The sequence below is a fragment of the Chlorocebus sabaeus genome, chromosome 19 (assembly GCF_047675955.1).
Source record: "Chlorocebus sabaeus isolate Y175 chromosome 19, mChlSab1.0.hap1, whole genome shotgun sequence".
Taxonomy (NCBI): domain Eukaryota; kingdom Metazoa; phylum Chordata; class Mammalia; order Primates; family Cercopithecidae; genus Chlorocebus; species Chlorocebus sabaeus.
Genome location: NC_132922.1, coordinates 13,008,103 through 13,031,026, shown reverse-complemented (window position 1 = coordinate 13,031,026; position 22,924 = coordinate 13,008,103). Strand labels below are relative to the sequence as shown.

The following is a 22,924-nucleotide window of genomic DNA, read 5'->3' as shown; positions in this document are numbered from 1 at the left end:
GAACCGCACCTCTGCCACCCATGTGACTGGGGTGCAGTTCTCCCTTACCTCCCTCAGGCAGCGGCTTGAGTTCCACGGGCGCTCCCTACAGCCCCCTCTGCCACCTCTCTTCAGGCTTGGGGCCATGACACTTTCCCTTCCCCAGCCCTGCCAACCTGGTGGGGCACTGGGCTTCCCTCTCACAGGGTCCTGGGGACAGGCCTACCCTCCATCTCATACCCACAGACAGACCCTTTTTTCCTCCAGGGCCTGGGTTCTATAAGTTCACTGCAGATCTGAGCCATACCAAGCTGGGATTGGGAACACACTCTCCTCCTGTGAAAGGCAGCCAAGGATTCCAACTTGGTGAAGGGGAGAGTAGGGCAGAGCCAGGGGGGGCACAGACTGATCACCTGGAGAAAGCTGCCATCAGCAGCCTTGGCGCAGGGGCAGGCCCAGCAGTGCCTTCTCCTGGATTTCCCCTGAGCAGGCCTCTGCCATGAGGTCACGCTTCCTTCTGCCTGTCCATGGCCCACAGCAAAGGACTGGTGCTCCTGCGGCGGGCTGGGGGGTGCTGCTGACAGGACTGAAAACCTCAAGGTGAGTTTTGGGGCTTCATTACAATACTAGTTTCTGGTTGCTGCTGCAATAAATTACCACACACTTAGTGACTTAAAACAACACAAATTTATTCCCTTAATAGTTCTAAAATCAGCCAGAATTCTAAAATCAGCCTCACTGAGCCAGTCCAGGTGGGAGCAGGGCCGGGGCCTTGCAGGGCTCTGTGGGAGAATGTGTTTCCTGTCTCTGAGGTGGCCTGGACTCCGCGGCTTGAGCTGCCCTCAACTCCAGTTTCCTGCTCCATCACTACACCTCCCACCTGTTCTCCCGTCACCTGCTCTGCTCTTATATGGACCGAGATGAGGACATTAAGCCTGCCTGGACAAGCCAGGACAATCTTCCCGGCCAAAGATCCTTAGCTTCTTTACATCTGCAAAGCCCCTTTGGCCATATAAGGTAATTTTGACAGGTTCCTGGGATTAGGACATAGGCATCTTGGGGGGCCACTACTGGCCTACCACAACTAGACTGCAAAACCATTACACCCTCCGGTATAATAGTTTTGGTGTTTCAATGACTGGGAGGAAAAGGGTTGGGATTTTTTGCTTTGGGATCCCTCTTAACCTTATATTTTTAAGGTCTAGGACTCACCATCCCTCCCCTTCCAACCAGAGAAACTCACTGCAGTATCTCCTTGAAAGTCTGGTGACGTGTCTAAGTGCTGGTGAGAGGCACAGAACCAACTAAGGGCCCCACGCAGTCCCCATGGCCACAGGGTACCCGCCTAAGCCCACACCTGCTGACTGCAACAAGCCTGTGGCCAGGATGGAACGCAGAGAAGGGTTTGAGGCCTGGAAGGCGCCATGAAGGCCATGGGGCAAGTGAGGTCTGCTGGGACAGTGCAGGTCTGCGGAGCTGAAGTGCAGCTGCAGAGGCTGGTCTGGTGCTGTGGGAACTGGAAGAAGCTGGGAGCTATGATCCCTGTCCACAGAGATGCTGGAGACTGTGGCTGGGAGCGGCTCTGAGGCCGTGGAAAGAGCATCTCTGCCCCATGGCATCTGTGGGTGAGGGCAAGGTCCTCACCAGACATGTGCAGCTCCAAGTCCCAGATGCTGCTGGGCTTTTTCCTGGTACTGAGACAGCAGTGGGGCAGGGTGGGGCAGTGACAGGAAGGCAGGGAGCCTCTCTTGCTACCTCTTCTCCATGCTCTGCATCTGCAGACTGAGGGAGGTGAAGCTGGCCAGGAGGTCAGTCACCTCATCCACCTGCAGGACGGGACAGAGGCTCTGTTATGGGACATGGGGTGTGCCAGGCTCCCGGGTCTCTTCCACAATCCCACAGGCACAGAACACAGGCACAGTCTCTCCTCCCAGGGCGTGTGGTGGCTTCTGACTATGCAGCAGCTGACCAAGGGTTAATCTTTGACACCAGGTGGCCTAGGGCTGTCCTAGAGGGCAGTGCCATGAACATACACTAGTCACTGGCAACTTCAAAGGAAGTGAACGAAGGCTTTGAAGCCTGCAACCCCACAATCACAGTCTCTTTCCCCCACTTTTTTTTTGGAGACAGGGCCTTGTTCTGTTTTTTGTTGTTGTTGTTGTTGCTTGTTTGTTTTTATAATTTTTGCCTTTTTCCACATGTTCTGATAGGGCCTTGCTTTGTCACTCAGGCTGGAGTTCAGTGGCAATCACAGCTCACTGCAGCCTTGAACTCCTGGCCTCAAGTGATCCTCCCACTTCAGCCTCCCACAGTGTTGGGATTACAGGTGTTAGCCTCTGCAGCTGGTCCCAGCTCACAGCCTCTTTCTGATACGAGTGTCTGGTGGCATCAGAGCAGGGTGGACTGGCCCTGAGGTTCCTGCCAGGCCCTGGGTCTGGGCCTGCGGCTGCAGCTCACCTGCTCTTTGGTACTGGTCATCTGCAGACGGGTGCAGAGGTCGTCCAGGCGTTCTCGCTGCTCATGTTGCCCTAGGCGCTCCAGATACTCCCTCAGCATATGGATGATCTGGAACAAGAGGGTGAGCTGAGCTGCCTGGGTTCCCAGGGAGGCAGAGAGGCTAATGCTGCTTCCAGAAAGCACAGTGGAGCAGGCGCCAACTGGGGTCAGTGTGAACACCCAGGAGCCCTGGGGCCAGAGGCAGGTGTGTCTGTGGTTAGGGCAGCATCTGTCCAGTGCTACCGTGGTGCCGTGGGCTCCACACAGGAGGGGTACTCACCTGCTTCACCTCCAGCCGCACAGCCTCCAGGCACTGGGCATGGCCCTCCTGCAGGATGTTCAGCTTCGACTTGGCCAGGTGCAGGGGGGTGCGGCCAGCTCGGTCCAGGGCGTCCACACGGGCCCCTGCAGGTACCAGCTAAGGTGAGCATTCTGGAGGTGAGTGGGGGAGAGAGAGGACAGAGAGGGGAAGAAACCACATACCTCCTCGTAGCAGTGTGGTGATGACAGGGACATGGTTGGTACAGGCCGCTGAGGAAGAAGAACAGAGACTTAAGAATCCAGGACTGGCCGGGCGCGGTGGCTCAAGCCTGTAATCCCAGCACTTTGGGAGGCCGAGGTGGGTGGATCACGAGGTCAGGAGATCGAGACCATCCTGGCTAACACGGTGAAACCCCATCTCTACTAAAAATACAAAAAAAATTAGCTGGGCGTGGTGGCAGGTGCCTGTAGTCCCAGCTACTCGGGAGGCTGAGGCAGGAGAATGGCGTGAACCCAGGAGGCAGAGCTTGCAGTGAGCCGAGATAGTGCCACTGCACTCCAGCCTGGGCGACAGAGCAAGACTCCGCCTCAAAAAAAAAAAAAAAAAAAAAGAATCCAGGACTGGCTGGGTGCAGTGGCTCAAGCCTGTAATCCCAGCACTTTGGGAGGCCGAGACGGGCGGATCACGAGGTCAGGAGATTGAGACCATCCTGGCTAACACGGTGAAACCCCATGTCTACTAAAAAATACAAAAAACTAGCTGGGCGAGGTGGCGGGCGCCTGTAGTCCCAGCTACTCGGGAGGCTGAGGCAGGAGAATGGCGTGAACCCGGGAGGCAGAGCTTGCAGTGAGCTGAGATCCGGCCACTGCACTCCAGCCTGGGCGACAGAGCGAGACTCCGTCTCAAAAAAAAAAAAAAAAAAAAAGAATCCAGGACCACCAGAGCCTGGCTCTGTGTGGCCACTGGAGGGAGCAGGGCTGTGTCTCCCAGATGCCTGTGCCAAGTTATGCCTACTAAGAAGGTATCGCCAAGGCAACAGCTGGGTAGGACTCGGCAGCCAAGTTCAACTCCCTCCCTGTACAGCAGAAGAAACTGAGGCCTGGAGATGGGATCTGCCTCACTGTGAGTCACAGTGCTGAGTGCTGCTGGGCTAGCCTAGGTTGCCAAATTGGCTCTGTCGAGGGCACAGCCAACTGCTAAATGACCGGAAGACCCACGGGACACAGGCTGCTGGGGAGGGCAGCCCTGGGAGTGCAGGCCTAGGATCTTCCCTGACACTCACAGATACTGCTGGGAGCATGCAGGGCCCCAGGCTCTTCATCTAAAGAGCCTTTCTTTGCTGCAAATGAGTGGTCTTAGTGACTTCTGCCATGCTTACCCAGGTGCAGTGGCGTGTTCCCCAGCCCATCTCGCTGGTTAGGATCAGCACCGTGGTCTAGGAGCAGCTGCACTGGAGACAGGCAAACCCAAGAGGAGCTGTCAGAGGCTTCCATTGCCTGGACCCTGAACCCCTAACCTCGCTAGAGAGACTGGCTCAGAGTAGGGGACACGGAATGCAAGCATGGATGGCTATGTTACTTCATTCATTCACTAACTCACTCACTTACCAGAGTTCATGTGCAAGGCCCTGAGGGCCAGGAACTGACGATTTGGGGAGGGCCTCTTGACCTATGCAGGTATAGGAATGAGACTTGAAGGGTTAGGTAAAGTTCTTCCAATAGCAGCTGCTCCTGGTGAAGGCTCTCCAGGGCATTTTCTGCTTCTCCCACAGCCAAGCACCATAGTGGGAATTAAGTCAATAAACGATGCTGAGCTCCATGGATAACCTCTCCCTCCTGGCAGTCTTGGGGTCACCTCAGGGGTGGCTGTATTACCATCAGGGTCTGCCAATACCCAGAGGGATGCATAGGCAGGTAGCTTGGCTCCCAGACATCATACCGGGAGGTCAGGCTGAGCCTCACACCATATACACAAACTAATTCAAAAGGGACCATAGACCTAAGTGTGAAAGCTAAAACAGTCAGGCTTCTGGAAGAACATGAACATCTTGGGCAGGCAAAGATTTCTTAAATAGGTCACAAAAATACTAACCATAAGAAAGAAAAGGCCAGGCATGGGAGCTCAGGCCTGTAATCCCAGCACTTTGGAATGCCAAGGCAGGTGGATCATTTGAGCTCAGAAGTTCAAGACCAGCCTGGGCTACATGGAGAAACCCTTTCTCTATACTAAAAATACAAAAATTAGCTGGGCATAGTGGTGGCAGACCTGAAGTCCCAGCTACTTGGAAAGTTGAGGTGGGAGGGTGGCTTGAGCCCAGGAGGCGGAGGTTGCAGTCAGCCAAGATGTGCCATGCACTCCAGCCTAGGCAACAGAGCCAGACCCTGTCTCAAAAAAAAAAAAAAAAAAAAGAAAAAAGAAATATTGATAAATTGGATTCATTAAAATTAAGAACATTGCCGGACATGGTGGTTCATGCCTGTAATCCCAGAACTTCGGGAGGCCAAGGCAGCTGGGTCATCTGAGGTCAGGAGTTCGAGACCAACCTGGCCAACATGGGGAAATCCCTTATCTACTAAAAATAAAAAATTAGCTGAGTGTGGTGGCGTGCACCTGTAATCCCAGCTACTCAGGAGGCTGAGGTGGGAGAACAGCTTGAACCTCGGAAGCAGAGCTTACAGCGAGCCGAGATCGCACCACTGCCCTCCAGCCTGCGTAACAGAGTAAGACTGTCTCAAATAAATAAATAAATAAATAATAAATAAATAAATAAAAGTAGGGTCAGGCGCAGTGGCTCACGCCTGTAATCCCAGCACTTTGGGAGGCCAAGACGGGCGGATCACAAGGTCAGGAGATCAAGACCATCCTGGCTAACACGGTGAAACCCCGTCTCTACTAAACAAAATACAAAAAATTAGCTGGGTGTGGTGGCAGGCGCCTGTAGTCCCAGCTACTCGGGAGGCTGAGGCAGGAGAATGGTGTGAACCTGGGAGTCGGAGCTTGCAGTGAGCCGAGATAGCACCACTGCATTCCAGCCTGGGCGACAGAGAGAGACTCCATCTCCAGAAAAAAAAAAAAAAATTAGCTGGGCGTGGTGGTGTGCACCTGTAATCCCAGCTACTTGGGAGGCTGAGACTGGAGGATTGCTTGAGCCTAGGAGATTGAGGCTGCAGTGGGCAGTGATCATGCCACTGCACGTAAGCCTGGATGACAGAGTGAGACTATGTCTCAAAGAAAAGACAGAAACCTTTTTTTTTTTTTTGAGATGGAGTCTCACTCTGTCGCCCAGGCTGGAGTGCAGTGGCCGGATCTCAGCTCACTGCAAGCTCCGCCTCCCGGGTTTACGCCATTCTCCTGCCTCAGCCTCCCGAGTAGCTGGGACTACAGGCGCCCGCCACCTCGCCCGGCTATTTTTTTGTATGTTTTAGTAGAGACGGGGTTTCACCGTGTTAGCCAGGATGGTATCGATCTCCTGACCTCGTGATCCACCCGTCTTGGCCTCCCAAAGTGCTGGGATTAAAGGCTTGAGCCACCGCGCCTGGCCGAAACCTTGTTTTTAAAAAAATGGACTAAAGATTTGAACATATAGTTCATAAAAGAGGATGTAAAAATGGTCAATAATTGGACACAGGGAGGGGAACATCACATACCCGGGCCTGTAAGGGGGTGAGGGCCAAGGGGAGGGAGAGCATTAGGACAAATACCTAGTGCATGAGGGGCTTAAAACCTAGATGACGGGTTGATGGGTGCAGCAAACCACCATGGCACATGTATACCTGTGTAACAAACCTGTATGTTCTGCACATGCATCCCAGAACTTAAAGTTAGAAAAAAAACAAATGGACCGGGCACGGTGGCTCCTGCCTGTAATCCCAGTACTTTGGGAGGCCGAGACAGGCGGATCTCCTGAGATCAGGAGTTTGTGACCAGCCTGGCCAACATGGTGAAACCCCGTCTCTACTAAAAATAAAAAAATTAACTGGGTGTGGTGATGCGTGCCTGTAGTCCCAGCTACACGGGAGGCTGAGGCAGGAGAATTACTCGAACCCGGGAGGTGGAGGTTGCAGTGAGCTGAGATCATGCCATTGCACTCCAGCATGGGCGACAGGCAAGACTCCATCTCAAACAAAAAAAAAGGCCAATAAACACATTAAGAGGTGCTCACCATTATTGGCCATCAGAGAAATGCAAATTAAACCACTATGAGACACCAAAAGGGCTAAGATTAAAGAGAGACAACAGCGGCCGGGCGCGGTGGCTCAAGCCGGTAATCCCAGCACTTTGGGAGGCCGAGACGGGCGGATCACGAGGTCAGGAGATCAAGACCATCCTGGCTAACACGGTGAAACCCCGTCTCTACTAAAAAATACAAAAAACTAGCCGGGCGAGATGGCGGGCGCCTGTAGTCCCAGCTAATGTAGTCCCAGCTACTCGGGAGGCTGAGGCAGGAGAATGGCGTAAACCCGGGAGGCGGAGCTTGCAGTGAGCTGAAATCCGGCCACTGCACTCCAGCCTGGGCGACAGAGCGAGACTCCGTCTCAAAAAAAAAAAAAAAAAAAAAGAGAGACAACAGCAAGCACTGGCAGGGACGTGGGGAAAGGTGGAACTCTCTTACACTGGTGGGGAGTGGGAGTGTGCCAGTACATACCCTTTGGGAAAAGGTTTAGTAGCACCTACCAAAGCTAACTACATGTGTAACCTAGTGACCCAACAATGCCATTCCTAGGTTTATAGAGGACACATGAGTGCTTACAGCCACAAATCATATATGCAAGAATGTTCACAATGCTTTATTCATAAAGCTAAAACCTGGAAACAACACAAATGTCCATCAACAGTAGAATGGATAAACGGGGTGTATCACAATGAAATGCGAACCAGCATAAGACAGTACAAACTACAGTCCACCCCCCTCCCTAACTGTGAGTTATGGGTACACAGATTCAATGAACCCTGGACTCAGAACCCAAGGATATGGAGCGCCAACTTTAAGGGACTTGAGCATCCATGGAGTTTGGTATCTGAGTGGGGTCCTGCAACCAATTCCCTGAGGATACAGAGGGAACACTGTATTGATATAGGCAGTATTCATGGGTGAATCTCATGGAGATAACTTTGAGTAAAAGTATGCACAGGCCCGTGCAGTGGCTCATGCCTGTAATCCCAGCACTTTGGGAGGCCAAGGCAGGTGGATCACGAGGTCAGGAGTTCAAGACCAGCCTGGCCAACATGGTGAAACCCCATCTCTACTAAAAAATACAAAAAATTAACCAGGTGTGGCCGGGTGCAGTTGCTCACGCTTGTAATCCCAGCACTCTGGGAGGCTGAGGCGGGCAGATCACGAAGTCAGGAGATCGAGACTATACCGGCTAATACAGTGAAACCCCGTCTCTACTAAAAACATACAAAAAATTATCCGGGCGTGGTGGCGGGCGCCTATAGTCCCAGCTACTCAGGAGGCTGAGGCAGGAGAATGGTGTGAACCCGGGAGGCAGAGCTTGCAGTGAGCTGATATCTGATATCGCGCCACTGCACTCCAGTCTGGGCGACAGAGGGAGACTCTGTCTCAAAAAAAAAGAAATAACATGTGGTGGCGGGCGCCTATAATCCCAGCTACTCAGGAGGCCGAGGCAGGTGAATCGCTTGATCCCGGGAGGCGGAGGTAGCAGTGAGCCGAGACTGTGCCATTGCACTCCAGCCTGGGCGACAGAGCGAGACTGCATCTCGAAAAAAAAAAAAAAAGACAAGAAAAGCTGTCCTGCTGCTGTGGTTGGCACTGAGTAAATGTTACCTGAATGTCTTAAAGGCCTGGGCCCTGCACTCTCCAGTGGTCTCTTAGTTGGAGACATCCCTTCACCCTCAGTCAATCATATTATCTCCCCCAGGTTTACCCTGCCCCAGTCTAGCAGTGCCAGTTCCACAGGCTAACGGAGGGAGAAGGGCAGGGCACTGCAGTGCCAAGTCTTCCTTATATCCAGGACAACTGAGCATCCCAAGGCTGTGCAGACAGCAGCATCTCCCCGAAGGCCTATGCAGAGACACTACTTGCCCAGCCCCACTCCCTCCTCCCTCCCTAGGACTCACCAATCTGGTCATTGCCATTGCAGGAGGCAAAGTGTAGAGCTGTGCGGCCCTTGTCATCAGCTGCACAGGGATCCGCGCCATCTTCCAGCAGCTGCTGCACTGACACCACCAAGACAGAGGGAGAAAGGGGGAGAAAGCGGCGATGTTAGCTAAGCTGCAGACTCGAGGGATGGAGAGGGAGGCTCAGGGGTACCTCTAGACAAGACATCAACAACGCGTAGGAAAGCAGCCATTCCTGGATGCTGGTCCCAGGGGAACAAGCGACTTGTTCATCTGAGGGCATAACTGAGGGCCATGGATTCTGGGTGCTCAAACTACACGACTAGTGATACGTAGGAGGTTCTAGGCCCTCAGGGTCAGAAATTTTAGGGTCACAAGAATCTCTAGCATAGAGAGTGGCCCCCCTCCCTTGACCTCAGCTTGGATACACATCCATTCTGGCTGCAAACAGCTGCCCAAGCTATTGGCCTATGCTTTGTTCCCAGCAGGCAGCAATCCTCCGAGGATGCTGAAGGAAGACTGTACTGATACAGGCAGTATTCATGGGTGAATCTCATGGAGATAACTCTGAGTAAAAGTATCCACAGGCTGAGCGCAATAGCTCATGCCTGTAATCCCAGCACTTTGGGAGGCCAACGCAGGTGGATCACCTGAGGTCAGGAGTTCAAGACCAGACTGGCCAATATGGTAAAACCCTGTCCCTACTGAAAAAATCCAAAAATTGGCTGGACATAATGGCAGGCGCCTGTAATCCCAGCTACTTGGGTAGCTGAGGCAGGAGAATCGCTTGAACCTAGGAGGGGGAGGTTGCAGTAAGCCGAGAATGTGCCAGTGCACTCTAGCCTAGGTGACAGTAAGATCCTGTCTCAAAAAAAAAAAAAAAAAAAGAAAAAGAAAAAAAGCAAATAAACAGAAATCCTGTAGCTGAAGAAGTCAATGGATGAAATAAAACATATAATAGCTTCAACAGCAGACTTGAACAAGCAGAAAAATGAAGCTCTGAGCTTAAAGACAGGTCATTTGAAATTATATAGAGGAAAAAAGGATGAAAAAGGAGTACATTGCCAACAGCATGGGGCAGTGGAAAAGACTGACTTGGGAGTACAAAGGCCTGGATTTGGGTCCCAGTTCACCAGCAAATGGAAATATCTGCCCTGCTAATTTCCAGAGCTGCTGTGATGAAAATAATGGAGATGAAATTCCTTCTTTGAAAAGTAGGGAGGCACTATAAATGTGACGCATTATGTACTAATGTACATGTCCAGCTAAAATGGAGAAAATTGCTGCCAAATGCCATTTTAGAGCAGATGTTTTAGTCTCTTTCACCCAGCAAACCTCTCAAGGACTTGAGTCCTTTCAGATGAAGTCCCGACAGCTTCCTCTCCAGGAATCCAGCTGTCTCCTCAAGCTGAGTCAGCCCCTCCCACTTCCATACCCACTTAGTGACCTGTTCATTCTCTTCCTCTACTATTAACATCTTGTGCTATTTTAAGGGAATTGTTACCATACAATGAGCACCAGTCAGGCATTAGGTACCTGAATGCTAAACCCCTCAACGACCCAGCATGGTGTCAAGTGCATTTTACAGACCAGGACACCTTGGGTCAAAGACATTACAAAGGATGTAAGCTACATTAACCCAGATAACAGGAGGCAAAGCTGGAATATAAACCCATGTTTTTCTGGCTCCAAAATTTACACCTCTTCAACTAAACACTAACTTTACTTTTGTGTATGTGTGTGTGTGTTTGGAAATAGTATCACATTACATCCTTCCTCTCCAACTATACTGTACTTTTTGTTTTAAGATGGAGTCTCACTTTGTTGCCCAGGCTGGAGTGCAGCGACATGATTTCGGCTCACTGCACCCTCCACCTCCCAGGTTCAGGTGATTCTCCTGCCTCAGCCTCCTAAGTAGCTGTGAATACAGGCACATGCCACCATGCCCAGCTGATTTTTGTGTTTTTAGTAAAGACAGGTTTTCACCACGTTGGCTAGGCTGGTCTGGACCTCCTGACCTTAAGAGATCTGCCCGCCTCAGCCTCCCATAATGCTGGGAATACAGGCATGTGTCACTGTGCCAGGCCTATACTGTACATTTCTTATCTTTTTTGTTTTTTTGAGACGGAGTCTTGCTCTGTCGCCCAGGCTGGAGTGCAGTGGCGCGATCTCGGCTCACTGCAAGCTCCGCCTCCCGGGTTCACGCCATTCTCCTGCCTCAGCCTCCAGAGTAGCTGGGACCACAGGCGCCTGCCACCACGCCCGGCTAATTTTTTTTTTTTTTTTTTTTTTTTGAGACGGAGTCTCGCTCTGTCGCCCAGGCTGGAGTGCAGTGGCGCGATCTCAGCTCACTGCAAGCTCCGCCTCCCGGGTTCACGCCATTCTCCTGCCTCAGCCTCCCGAGTAGCTGGGACTACAGGCGCCCGCCACTGTGCCCGGCTAATTTTTTCTATTTTTAGTAGAGACGGGGTTTCACCATGGTCTCGATCTCCTGACCTTGTGATCCGCCCGCCTCGGCCTCCCAAAGTGCTGGGATTACAGGCGTGAGCCACCGTGCCCGGCCTAATTTTTTGTATTTTTAGTAGAAACAGGGTTTCACTGTGTTAGCCAGGATGGTCTCAATCTCCTGACCTCATGATCCGCCCGCCTCGGCCTCCCAAAGTGCTGGGATTACAGGCGTGAGCCACTGTGCCCAGCCTTGTTTTATCTTTATAACCTTGGTGTCAAACATACTGTCATACAAGTAATATGTTTCACAAATGATGCAGACTGGCTGAATAAATGAATAAAAATGGCAAGAAAAAGCTGATGAGAGTCTGGGCACAGTGGCTCATGCTTGTAATCCCAGCACTTTGGGAGGCTGAGATGGGTCTATCACCTTGGGTCAGGAGTTCGAGACCAGCCTTGGCAACATGGCAAAACCCCATTTCTACTAAAAGTAAAAACATTAGCCAGGTGTGGTGGTGGACACCTGTAATCCCAGCTACTGGGGAGACTGACGCAGGAGATTCGCTTGAGCCAGGGAGGCAAAAGCTGTAGTGAGCCAAGATCGCACCACTGCACTCTATCTTGGGTGACAGAGCCAGACCCCATCTCAAAACAAAACAAAAAACCACGGGGCTGGGCACGGTGGTTCACGCTTGTAATCCCAGCACTTTGGGAGGCCGAGGCGGGCAGATCACCTGAGGTTGGGAGGTCAAGACCAGCCTGACCAACATGGAGAAACCCCTTCTCTACCAAAAATACAAAATTAGCTGGGTGTGGTGGTACATGCCTGTAATCCCAGCTACTTGGGAGGCTGAGGCAGGAGAATCACTTGAACCTGGGAGGCAGAGGTTGCAGTGAGCTGAGATCGCCCCATTGTACTCCAGCCTGGGCAATAAGAGCGAAACTCCATCTCAAAACAAACAAACCAAAACAAAACAACAACAACAACAAAATGGGTAATCCCAGCACTTTGGGAGGCCGAGGTTCGTGAATCACTTGAGCCTAGGAGTTCAAGACCAGCCTGGACAACATAGTGAGACCTCATCTCTACCAAAAAAAAAGGTTACAAAGACTATAAAAAATATTTATTTGTTTTTTGAGATGAAGTCTCACTCTGTTGCCCAGGCTGGAGGGCAGTGGTGGGTCTCGGCTCATTGCAACCTCTGCCTCCCAGATTCAAGCAATTCTCATGTCTCAGCCTCCCGAGTAGCTGGGATTACAGGTGCCTGCCACCATGCCCAGCTAATTTTTGTATTTTTAGTAGAGATGGGGTTTCACCATATTGGTCAGGCTGGTCTTGAACTCCTGACCTCAGGTGATCCGCCCACTTCAGCCTCCCAAAGTGCTGGGATTACAAGTGTGAGCCACCGCACCTGGCCCGAAAAAACATTTATAATACACAAAAAATTATGCAGGCTACAACATGTGTATATAGCAGTTTGCAAGTTAGCCCATAAAGAAAATTCCAGTGTATAGGAAAAAAAGCCTTGAAGGATATTCAGCAAAATATTAACAGATTAGTTCCTTTGCGGACATGGATGTTTTTCTTATATATTTCTCTACTTTCCACAACACTTTTTTTTTTTTTTTTTTTCTTTTGAGACGGAGTCTCCCGCTGTCGCCCAGGCTGGAGTGCAGTGACACCAGGTCACGGCTCACTGCAAGCTCCGCCTCCCGGGTTCACGCCATTCTCCTGCCTCAGCCTCCCAAGCAGCTGGGACTACAGGCGCCTGCCACCTCGCCCAGCTAGTTTTTTTTCTTGTATTTTTCAGTAGAGACGGGGTTTCACCGTGTTAGCCAGGATGGTCTCGATCTCCTGACCTCGTGATCCGCCCGTCTAGGCCTCCCAAAGTGCTGGGATTACAGGCTTGAGCCACCGCGCCCGGCAACACTTTTTTTTTTTTTTAAATGTTTTTGTTATTTTGTTATTTTTACTTTTTAAAACAGGGTCATGCTGTGTCACCCTGGCTGGAATGCAATGGCACGATCATAGCTCACTGCAGCCTTGACTTTCTGTGCTCAAGCAATCCTCCCATCTCAGCCTAAGTAGCTGGAACTACAGGTGCACATCATCATGCCTGGCTAATTTTTTTGATTTTTTGTAGAGACAAAATATCTTTTTTTTTCTTTTTTTTTTTGAGACAAGAGTCTCGCTCTGTTGCCCAGGCTGGAGTGCAGCGGTGCGATCTTGGCTCATTGCAACCTCCCCCTCCTGGGTTCAATGATTCTTCTGCCTCAGCCTCCCAAGTAGCTGGGACTACAGGCACGCACCACTACACCCAGCTAATTTTTTTTGTATTTTTAGTAGAGATGGGGTTTCACCATATTGGCCAGGCTGGTCTCAAACTCCTGACCTCAAGATCCACCCGCCTCGGCCTCCCAAAGTTCTGGGATTACAGGTGTGAGCCACCGCAGCCGGCCCTATAGAGATAAAATCTCAATATGGTGCACAGGGTAGTCTCGAACTCCTAGACTGAAGTCATCCTTCTGCCTCAGCCTCCCAAAGTGTTGGGATTACAGGTGCGATCACGAGGTCAGGAAATCAAGACCATCCTGGCTAACACAGTGAAAACCTGTCTCTACTAAAAATACAAAAAATTAGCCGGGCATGGTGGCAGGCACCTGTAGTCCCAGCTACTCAGGAGGCTGAGGCAGGAGAATGGCGTGAACTTGGGAGGCCGAGCTTGCAGTGAACAGAGATCGCGCCACTGCACTCCAGCCTGGGCGACAGAGGGAGACTCCATCTCAAAATAAAATAAAATAAAATAAAATAAAATAAAATAAAATAAAATAAAATAAAATAAAATAAACTATACAAAAACCAAACAAACATTCACAGAAGGAACACAAAATGCTAACCATCAAAGTGAAGAGCAAAGATGCTAATCCTACAGTGTTTCATCATCAGAGTCCTGCAGGGACCTGTCAATCTGAGAGGCTCTGAATGAAACATTACAGCATTGCTATCAAAATAATAAAACCACCTGATTCAAGACAAACTAGACTTTCTGTGGAAATAGAGTACAATTAAAATATTCTCTGGCTACACATTAGAGATATTAAAAAAAAAAGAATGCTTATTACGTTTTCTTGAAAAGCAATCTGGGTTGCTGCTTAAATACTGCGACATATTATAGTTCATGGAAAAAGAGACTGAAGTGAAGAGAGCTGAAAAACTCTCCAGCATCCGGGCCTGCTGACTACTGCTACACCAGGAGCAAGAAAACCAGCTCAAAACCTGTGGTGCAACACCTCAGCTCCCTGCGCTAAACAATCCCCTCTCCACATCTGGTCTAAGTGGGCTCTCCTAACCCATGGCCCTCAACCAATGCTCATACTTCAGCTGCTGATCACAGCATCCTGCCACCAAAACAGAATGATTCCACTTGAGATAAGCAGAATAATGGCTCCCAAAGATGTCCGCACCCTAGTCCCTGAATTTGTGCATATGTTAATTTACATGGCAAAAAGGACTTTGTAGATTTGACCAAGGCTAAGGACCTTGAGATGAGGAGCTTATCCTGGATTATTCCAATCTAATTATGAGGGGTTTTTTTCTTTTTTTTTTTGACAGTCTCGCTCTGCTGCCCAGGCTCGTTTGTACAGTGGTACGAACAGAGCTCACTACAGCCTTGACTTCCTAGGCTCAAGCTATCCTCCCACCTCAGACACCCGAGTAGCTGGAACCACAGGCGTGTGCCATCATACCTGGCTAATTTTTAAATGTTTTATAGGTTGGGCACTGTGGCTTACGCCTGTAATCCCAACACTTTGGGAGGCCAAGGCGGGCAGATCACAAGGTCAGGAGTTCAAGACCAGCCTGGCCAATATGGTGAAACCCTATCTCTATTAAAAATACAAAAATTAGTCAGGCCTGGTGGTACACGCCTGTAGTCCCAGCTACTCAGGAGGCTGAGACAGGAGAATTGCTTGAACCCGGATGTGGAGGTTGCAGTGAGCCAAGATCATACCATTGCACTCCAGCCTGGGCAATAGAGCAAGACTCCATCTCAAAAAAAAAAAAAAAAAATTTTTTTTTTTTTTTTGTGGAGACAGGGTCTCACTATTTTGCCCAAGCTGGTCTTGAACTCCTGGTCTCAAGCAATCCTCCTGCTTCGGGTCCCATCATGCTGGGATTACAGACATGAGTCACTGTGCCCAACCACAAACTCTTAAAATCAGAGAACTTGTCCCTGCTACTAGAACCAGCGACAGGTCAAAGTGAGAAGGACTCAGCCCACTGTTCCTGGCTTTGAAGATGGAGGAAGAGACCAGCCATCAGTCAAGGAATGTGGACAGCCAGTAGAATCTGGAAAAGGCAGGAGACAGATTCTCCCTTAGAGCCTCCAGAAGGCAATGCAGTCCTGCCATCATCTCTGTCTCAGCCTGGTGAGGCTTATGTTGGACTTTTGACCCAAGAAACTGTATGATAATAAATTTGTGGTTTTTGGGCCACTAAGTTTGTGGTTATTTGTTAAAACAGCCATAGAAGACGAATATACCACTTTTTCCTGATTCACAGAAAGAATTTTAACTCAGTGGATAAAATTAAGTTTCTTACTGTATAAAGTGTCCGTGTACCTTTGATACTATTGACTAGTGAACTCTGGAGAACAACAAAAACCAGACAGGTGGTGTCCTTCTAGGAGCCCCCCCATGCCTTTCAGATGCTCATGTAACTAAACAAGTTGAGAACCACCTGACCTGTAACTACCACAAGGTCTCACTGAGCAGCTGAAGGTGGTGGCTCCGTGTAGATGATCACCTGGCAGCTAATGTTTTGGGGATTTTTTGTTTGTTTTTTTTTTGTCTGAGACAGGGTCTCACTCTGTCGTCCCGATTGGAGTGCAGTGGCAAAATCGTAGCTCACCGAAGTCTCAAACTCCCAGACTCAAGCAATCTTCCCACTTCAGCCTCCTAAGTAGCTGGGACTACAGGAGCGAGTCACCACATCTGGCTAATTTTTTTTTTTTAACATTTACTTTTTTTTTTTTTGAGACAGAGTCTCGCTCTGTCGCCCAGGCTGGAGTGCAGTGGCGCAATCTTAACTTACTGCAAGCTCTGCCTCCCAGGTTCACACCATTCTCCTGCCTCAGGCTTCCAAGTAGCTGGGACTACAGGTGCCCGCCACCATGCCCAGCGAATCTTTTGTATTTTTAGTAGAGACGGGGTTACACCATGTTAGCCAGGATGGTCTCGATCTCCTGACCTCGTGATCTGCCCGTTTCGGCCTCCCAAAGTGCTGGGATTACAGGTGTGAGCCACCACGCCCAGCCAACATTTACTTTTTGTAGAGACGGGGTCTCCCCATGTTGTCCAGGCTGGTCTCGAACTCCTGAGCTCAAGTGATCCTCCTGCCTTACCCTCCCAAAGTGCTGGGATTACAGGCATGAGCCACCTCACCTGGCTGTGGCAGCTAAGTTGAGTATTCACTCCCATTAACCAGAAGTTCCAAAGTGAGTGCCTACTCTTTGCAGAGGACTGTGCTGGCTGCCAGGGATACAAAAGTATACATGGTCTCCACCATCAAGGATTCCACAGGGTGGTAAATGCTATGACATCAGGAAGTTCAAAGTGACAGGGAGCATGGGGAAAGTGAGTGTCTAAGCTAGACTTACCTTCAGCAAGATGACTGCACAGTCAGACAATAAATACGTGAGCCTGCTCCAAGGGGGTGAGCTTGTAGACTGCCTTCCCATATACTGATTACCTGGCCTTTTCCTTCCCCAACCAGCCCATGGGTCCCTGTAGTTGAACCCACTGTGCACACTCACCTGTTTCCACATCGTTGGCATTGGCTGAGTCCCTCAGTCTCTTCAGAGCTGTAAAGAGAGTAACATGCTAGTTTAAAAAAACAGTCATTGGCTGGGCGTGATGACTCACACTTGTAATCCTAGCACTTTGGGAGGCCGAGGCAGGCAGATCACTTGAGGCCAGGAGTTCAAAACCAGCCTGGACAACATGGTGAAAGCCCGTCTCTACTAAAACTACAAGAAAATTAGCCGAGTGTGGTGGCGCATGCCTGTAATCCCAGCTACTCTGGAGGCTGAGGCAGGAAAATCGCTTGAACCCAGAATGTGGAGGTTGCAGTAAGCCAAAATTGTGCCACTGCACTCCAGCCTGGGTGACAGAGTCATACTCTGTCTTAGAAAACAAAAACAAAAACAAAAAAATAGCCATCTAGCCGGGTGTGGTGGTGTGCACCTGTAATACCAGCTACTTAGGAGGCTGAGGTAGGAGAATGGGTTGAAGCCAGAAGGTGGAGGCTACAGTGAGCTGAGATTACGTCACCGCGAGACAAAGCGAGACTCTGTCTCAGGGAGGAAAAAAAAAAAAAAAGCCATGATGGCTGGGCATGGTGGTTCATGCCTATAATCCCAGTACTTTGGGAGGCCAAGGCAGGTAGATCACTTGAGGCTAGGAGTTCAAGACCAGCCCAGCCAATAGGTGAAACCCCATCTCTACTAAAAATACAAAAATAGCCAGACGTGGTGACTCATGCCTGTAATCCCAGAACGTTGGAAAGCCAAGGCGGGCAGATTGCCCGTGCTCTAGAGTTTGAAACCACCCTAGACAACATGGTGAAACCTTGTCTATAGCAAAATACAAAAAATTAGTTGGGCATGGGGGTGCACACCTATAATCCCAGCTACTTGGGAGGCTCAGGCAGGAGAATTGCTTAAGCCCAGGAGGCAGAGGTTGCAGTGAGCCAAGACAGTGCCACTGTACTCCAGCTTGGGCAACAGAGTGAGACTGTCACAACAAAAAAAAAAAAAAAAAGGAAAAAAAAAAAAAAAGGCCGAGTGCAGTGGCTCACGTTTGTAATCCCAACAGTTTGAGAGGCCAAGGTGGGTGGATCACACGGTCAGGAGTTTGAGACCAGCCTGGCCAGTAAGGTGAAATCCTGTCTCTACTAAAAATACAAAAATTAGCCAGGAATGGTGGTGCATGCCTGTTATCCCAACTACTCGGGAGGCTAAGGCAGGAGAATCGCTTGAACCTGAGAGCCAGAGGTTGCAGTGAGCCAAGATTGTGCCACTGCACTCCAGCCTGGGTGACAGAGTGAGACTCCGTCTCTAAATAAATAAATAAATTAATTAATTAATTAAAATAAAATAAAAATAAATAAATAAAATAAAAATACAAAAAGTAGGCAGGTGTGGTGGTGCATGCCTGTAATCCCAGCTACTTGGGAGGCTGAGACACAAGAATCACTTGAGCCCAAAATCACCCCACGGCACTCCAGCCTGGGTGGCAGAGCAACGCTTGATCTAAAAAAAAAAAGAAAGAAAGAAAGAAAACATATTTCTAAATCTTAGGTTAAGTTCTAACTTAAATCAATCTAACATGGTAAAACCCTGTCTCTACTAAAAATACAAAAACTAGCTGGGTGTGGTGGTGTGGGCCTGTAGTCCCAGCTACTTGGGAGGCTGAGGCAGTAAGCCAAGATTGCACCACTTGCACAGCAACCTGGGTGGTAAAGTGAGACTCTGTCTTGAAACAAGAAAAGAAAGACAGTGCCCTGGGAACAAGGAGGAACTTGAAATGAGGCGGAGCTAGTACAAAGGCCACATGCTCCTGCAAATCCTCCAAGACTTTTTTTGGAACCAGATTTCCTCTCTATCACTTGTAGTCGCAGGGTGACCTTGAGCAAGCTAGTTAACCCTGCTGGGCCTCAGGTCTATCATCTGCACAACAAGGCTGAGTTGTTCTGCCAGCCCTGAGTTATTGCAAATGATTTACATGGAAGCTCTTTGTGAGCTGGTTACACAGATAATCATATTCTCCTTCAAAGCAGGTCGTTCCCAAATGATTTGCCTAAATTTGGTATTTCCTAAGCAGAAAGTTTTTCCCCCTCCAATGGCTAATGGAAAGCAATGTTTTTGTCATTGGAGATATGGTCAAAAATTGCAATTCAGATACATAACAATTCCTTGCTTTCATACAGCACTGTACAGTCTATACAACACTTCCAAATTCTTAATCTTTGCGACATGACTAAAATATGGCTAGTCATAGCCAGTCCTCAAGAAATCCCAAAAGTCCCCATTCTTAATCTCTCAGTGCCTGGGTTTCCGTGTCACCCATGTAATATAGAAGACAATATGGTAGATATACCAGAGCAGGAGTTTGAATCGGGCTGACCCAGATTCTAATATCAGCAACAGCCACTTGCTATGTGACCTGGAATAAGACAATTTCTCTGAGCCTCAGTTTCCTCTTCAGTAAAATGGGAAGAATTTCTATATCTCAGAGTTCTTGTGAGGACAAATGATCATGTATCAGCATGTCTGGGGCACAACAAAAGCAGCATAACAACTAAACATCCATTACCTTACTTAACTCATCCCATTTTACAGATGAGAAAACTAAGGCTGAGGCCAGGCCAATGGCTCATGCCTGTTATGCCAGTACTTTGGGAGGCCGAGGCAGGTGGATCACCTGAGGTCAGGAGTTCGAGACTAGCCTGGCCAACATGGCGAAACCCCATCTCTACTAAAATTACAAAAATTAACCGGGGGTGGTAGCGGGCACCTGTAACCCCAGCTACTAGAGAGGCTGAGGCAGGAGAATCGCTTGAACCCGGGGGGCGGAGGTTGCAGTGAACCGAGATCACACCACTGCACTCCAGCCTGGGCAAGAGAGAGAGACTCTGTCTCAAAAAATGTAATAATAATAATAATAATAATAATAATAAATAAAATAAAATAAAAAATAAAAAAATTCAAAAAGTAAACTAAAGTTGAAAGGGTCTATCATTTGCCCTAAGGTCTTAACGTGGTAAAGGAGTCCAAGTCCGTGCATTTAAACAAGCTGATACGACTTGGCTGCAGGTTCTGGCCTCCCCTCTCCCTGATAATAAAAGTGTTCTCCAGTATCTCATTTTATTATGCACCAATAAGTATTCCGAGTCATGGGAAGTTTCCATTCAGAAATTCCCCAGTGAGAGAAGTCTGGGGTGACTGTCTCAGAGCAGGAAGACTTTTTTAAAAACCATCATCACCATCATTACTAAAAAGAGACTCAAGGGTCAGTGTGGCCCTCAGCGCAGACGTCGGGGGGACCGCGACTGAGGGTCGGGGGCGACCAAAACGCGGCCAGCTGTCCTCCAAAGCCCCGCCCCTCATCCGGGTTGCTCCGCCCCGGGCCCCCGCGCCGCTCGCGCCGCTCACCGTGCACCTCCTTGCCCGTGGGCCCCAGCCGCCGGTGGGGCCTGGCGGCGCGCCTCAGTCGGCCGGCGGGGATCTTGCAGCGCAGCTCGTCGCGCGGCTCCGCATCCTGCTGCCACAGGACGTGCAGGTAGCGCAGCGGCGACTGGGCCCCGCCGGACGCCCGGCCCGAGAGGCCCGCGCCGCCGCCCAGCGCAGACCCGAAGTCGGCAAAGGAGAAGAGGCCCTCAGCGCCCGTCAGCGGCTCCGGCGCCACCGCGCACTCGCCCTCCGAGCTCGAGTGGCCCGAGCGCCGCTCGTCGTCCGCGTCCCCGGCGGCGGCTGCCATGGCAACGGCTCCGCGCGGGTCTGGCCGCCGGAGCCTCGTTCCCGATCGACCAACGGACCTACTTCCCTCCTACCTGAGTCGCGCTGTCAGCTAGCGGGCGGGCTGGCCGGGCCTGAAACCACGGCAACCGAGCCGGGGTGGGCTCAGGCCGAGCCGTAGCGGCGAACCAATGACGACCCTTCCAGCTTAAACCCCTCCCAAAACCAATCGGAAAGGGAGGGCACAGTACAAGCAGGCTAATTGGACAGGATTTCCGGCAACGTGACTGACAGACATAATAACCAATCATAAACTTAAAGTGATCTTGGCTTTTGCGGTACGTCGCTACCGGAGTCCATAAAATGGCATTTCAGACACCTTTTTTTTTTTTTGGAGTCTCACTCCGTCGCCGGGTTCGCGATCTTGGCTCACTGCAACCTCCGCCTCCTAGGTTCAAGCGATTCTCCTGCCTCAGCCTCCCGAGTAGCTGGGACTACAGGCGCGCGCCATCACGCCTAGCTAATTTTTTTATTTTTAGTAGAGATGGGGTTTCACTATATGGCCAGGGTGGTCTCGATCTCTTGATCTCGAGATCCGCCCACCTCGGTCTCCCGAAGTGCTGGGATTACAGGCGTGAGCCACCGCGCCCGGCCTCTTTTTTTCTTTTTCCTCTCCATTTCCCGGTCTAACGAAAGAACAAGCAGATACCTCAGCCAATCAGATTAAGATGATTTGCAGGCACTCACAAAGGAAAATGAAGAAGCCACGCTATTCATGTAGATAGATATAGATGTTGTAAATCAATGAACGCAAAAAAAAAAAAAAAAAAAAAGAACTTCCCACAAATGCATGATGTACGTGGGAAAGGGAAAATGTGTTGAAATTTGGAGATATCACTACAAATTGTGAGTCATAGTGTCTAAATGCAATGGATTTCCTTTAGTCAGAGTTCTCTAGGTAACCCCGACATAGATAGCTGATTTACAAAGATTTGTAATACAAAGTGATTACATTAGAGCAATAGTTTAGTTCGACAGCCAGTCACTGAGCCAGTTGACTGCCAGGTCCTGGACACAGGATCAGACTTGGTGCCCCTGAGATGCTCAGAGTCCAATGGAAGGAGACCAGGAAACAAATAAGTGTTCCTCAAGCAACATTTCATGGGTGCACCTTTTCATAAAACTTCTCACAATCCCGTACCCCACACACACTTATATAAAGTAGACAAGAAGGACCGTCCCTATTTTATAGATGAGTTGAAAAGCAGAGAGAAGAGACTCATTCACAGTTGCCCAGATCTCATGGGACCAGGTCTTGTGTCCAGGCAAAAGTTTTTGCCATATATAAACCCTCTCACTCAACCTAGTTAAAATGTAATCTTTCAGCCGGGCATGGTGGGTCACGCCTGTAATCCCAGCACTTTGGAAGGCCAAGATGGGCAGATCACAAGGTCAGGAGTTCAAGACAAGCCTGGACAACATGATGAAACCCCGTTTCTACTAAAAATACAAAAATTAGCCGGGTGTGGTGGCGCATACCTGTAATCCCAGCTACTCAGGAGACTGAGACAGGAGAGTCGTTTTAACCTGGGAAGCAGAGGTTGCGGTGAGCTGAGATTGTGCCATGGCAGTCCAGCCTGGGTGACAGAGCGAGACTCCATCTCAAAAAAAGAAAAAAAGAAAAAAATCTCTTACAATTGGAAAAGCACTTCCAGAATTTTCAGTGTTTGCAGGTCGCCGTTGTGAGGTTTATCATTGTACTATATGGAGAAAAATGCTATGTTTATTTGTACTCTCCTCGTCTGCCCAATAATGGATAAAGTGCTGAGACAGGATCTCTCACTGTCACTCAGGCTGGAGTGCAGTGGTGTGATCACAGCTCACTGCACTCGAGCTTTCCTCCCCACCTCGGCCTCCTGAGTAGCTGGGACCACAGACGCGTATCACCATGCCTGGCTAATTATTTTTTTGATTTTTTTGCCGACATAGTCTCACTTTGTTGTTCAGACTAGTCTTGAACTCCTTGCCTCGAGGGATCCTCCTGCCTCTGCATCCCAAAATGCCGAGATTACAGGCGTGAGCCACAGTGCCTAGGCCCCAATTTTTTTTTTTTAAGATGGGGTCTTACTATATTGCCCATGTT

The 22,924-nt window shown here is 49.8% G+C and overlaps 1 protein-coding gene across 2 annotated transcripts; it reads right to left on the bottom strand.

Moving 5' to 3' along the window:
* Window positions 1–647: 647 nt before the first annotated feature.
* On the bottom strand, window positions 648–21,012 carry ANKRD54 (ankyrin repeat domain 54). 2 transcript variants are annotated; one of them, XM_038007464.2, is made up of 8 exons: window positions 20,479–21,012; window positions 17,080–17,127; window positions 8,819–8,912; window positions 4,116–4,187; window positions 2,959–3,006; window positions 2,756–2,880; window positions 2,437–2,544; window positions 648–1,805 (listed from the first exon to the last, which is right to left on the bottom strand). In XM_038007464.2, exons 2-8 carry the CDS (start codon window positions 17,098–17,100, stop codon window positions 1,731–1,733), a joined length of 543 nt encoding a protein of 180 aa, XP_037863392.1. In that variant the 5' UTR covers window positions 17,101–17,127; window positions 20,479–21,012; the 3' UTR covers window positions 648–1,730. The 2 variants fall into 2 exon arrangements, with proteins under 2 accessions (XP_037863392.1, XP_007973912.1); XM_007975721.3 differs by having other exon boundaries at window positions 8,819–8,917; window positions 20,479–20,907.
* Between the last annotated feature and the right edge of the window lie 1,912 nt (window positions 21,013–22,924).

What these genes read in the sequence shown, in the direction of transcription:
- ANKRD54 (XM_007975721.3), bottom strand. Translation starts at nt 20,803, where the DNA reads ATGGCAGCCGCCGCCGGGGACGCGGACGACGAGCGGCGCTCGGGCCAC. An exon ending in CAATGGCAATGACCAGATTG is followed by an intron (nt 4,188 to 8,818) that starts GTGAGTCCTAGG and finishes GCCTGTCTCCAG; the next exon opens with TGCAGCTGCTCCTAGACCAC. An exon ending in GAACACGCCACTGCACCTGG is followed by an intron (nt 3,007 to 4,115) that starts GTAAGCATGGCA and finishes CTTCTTCCTCAG; the next exon opens with CGGCCTGTACCAACCATGTC.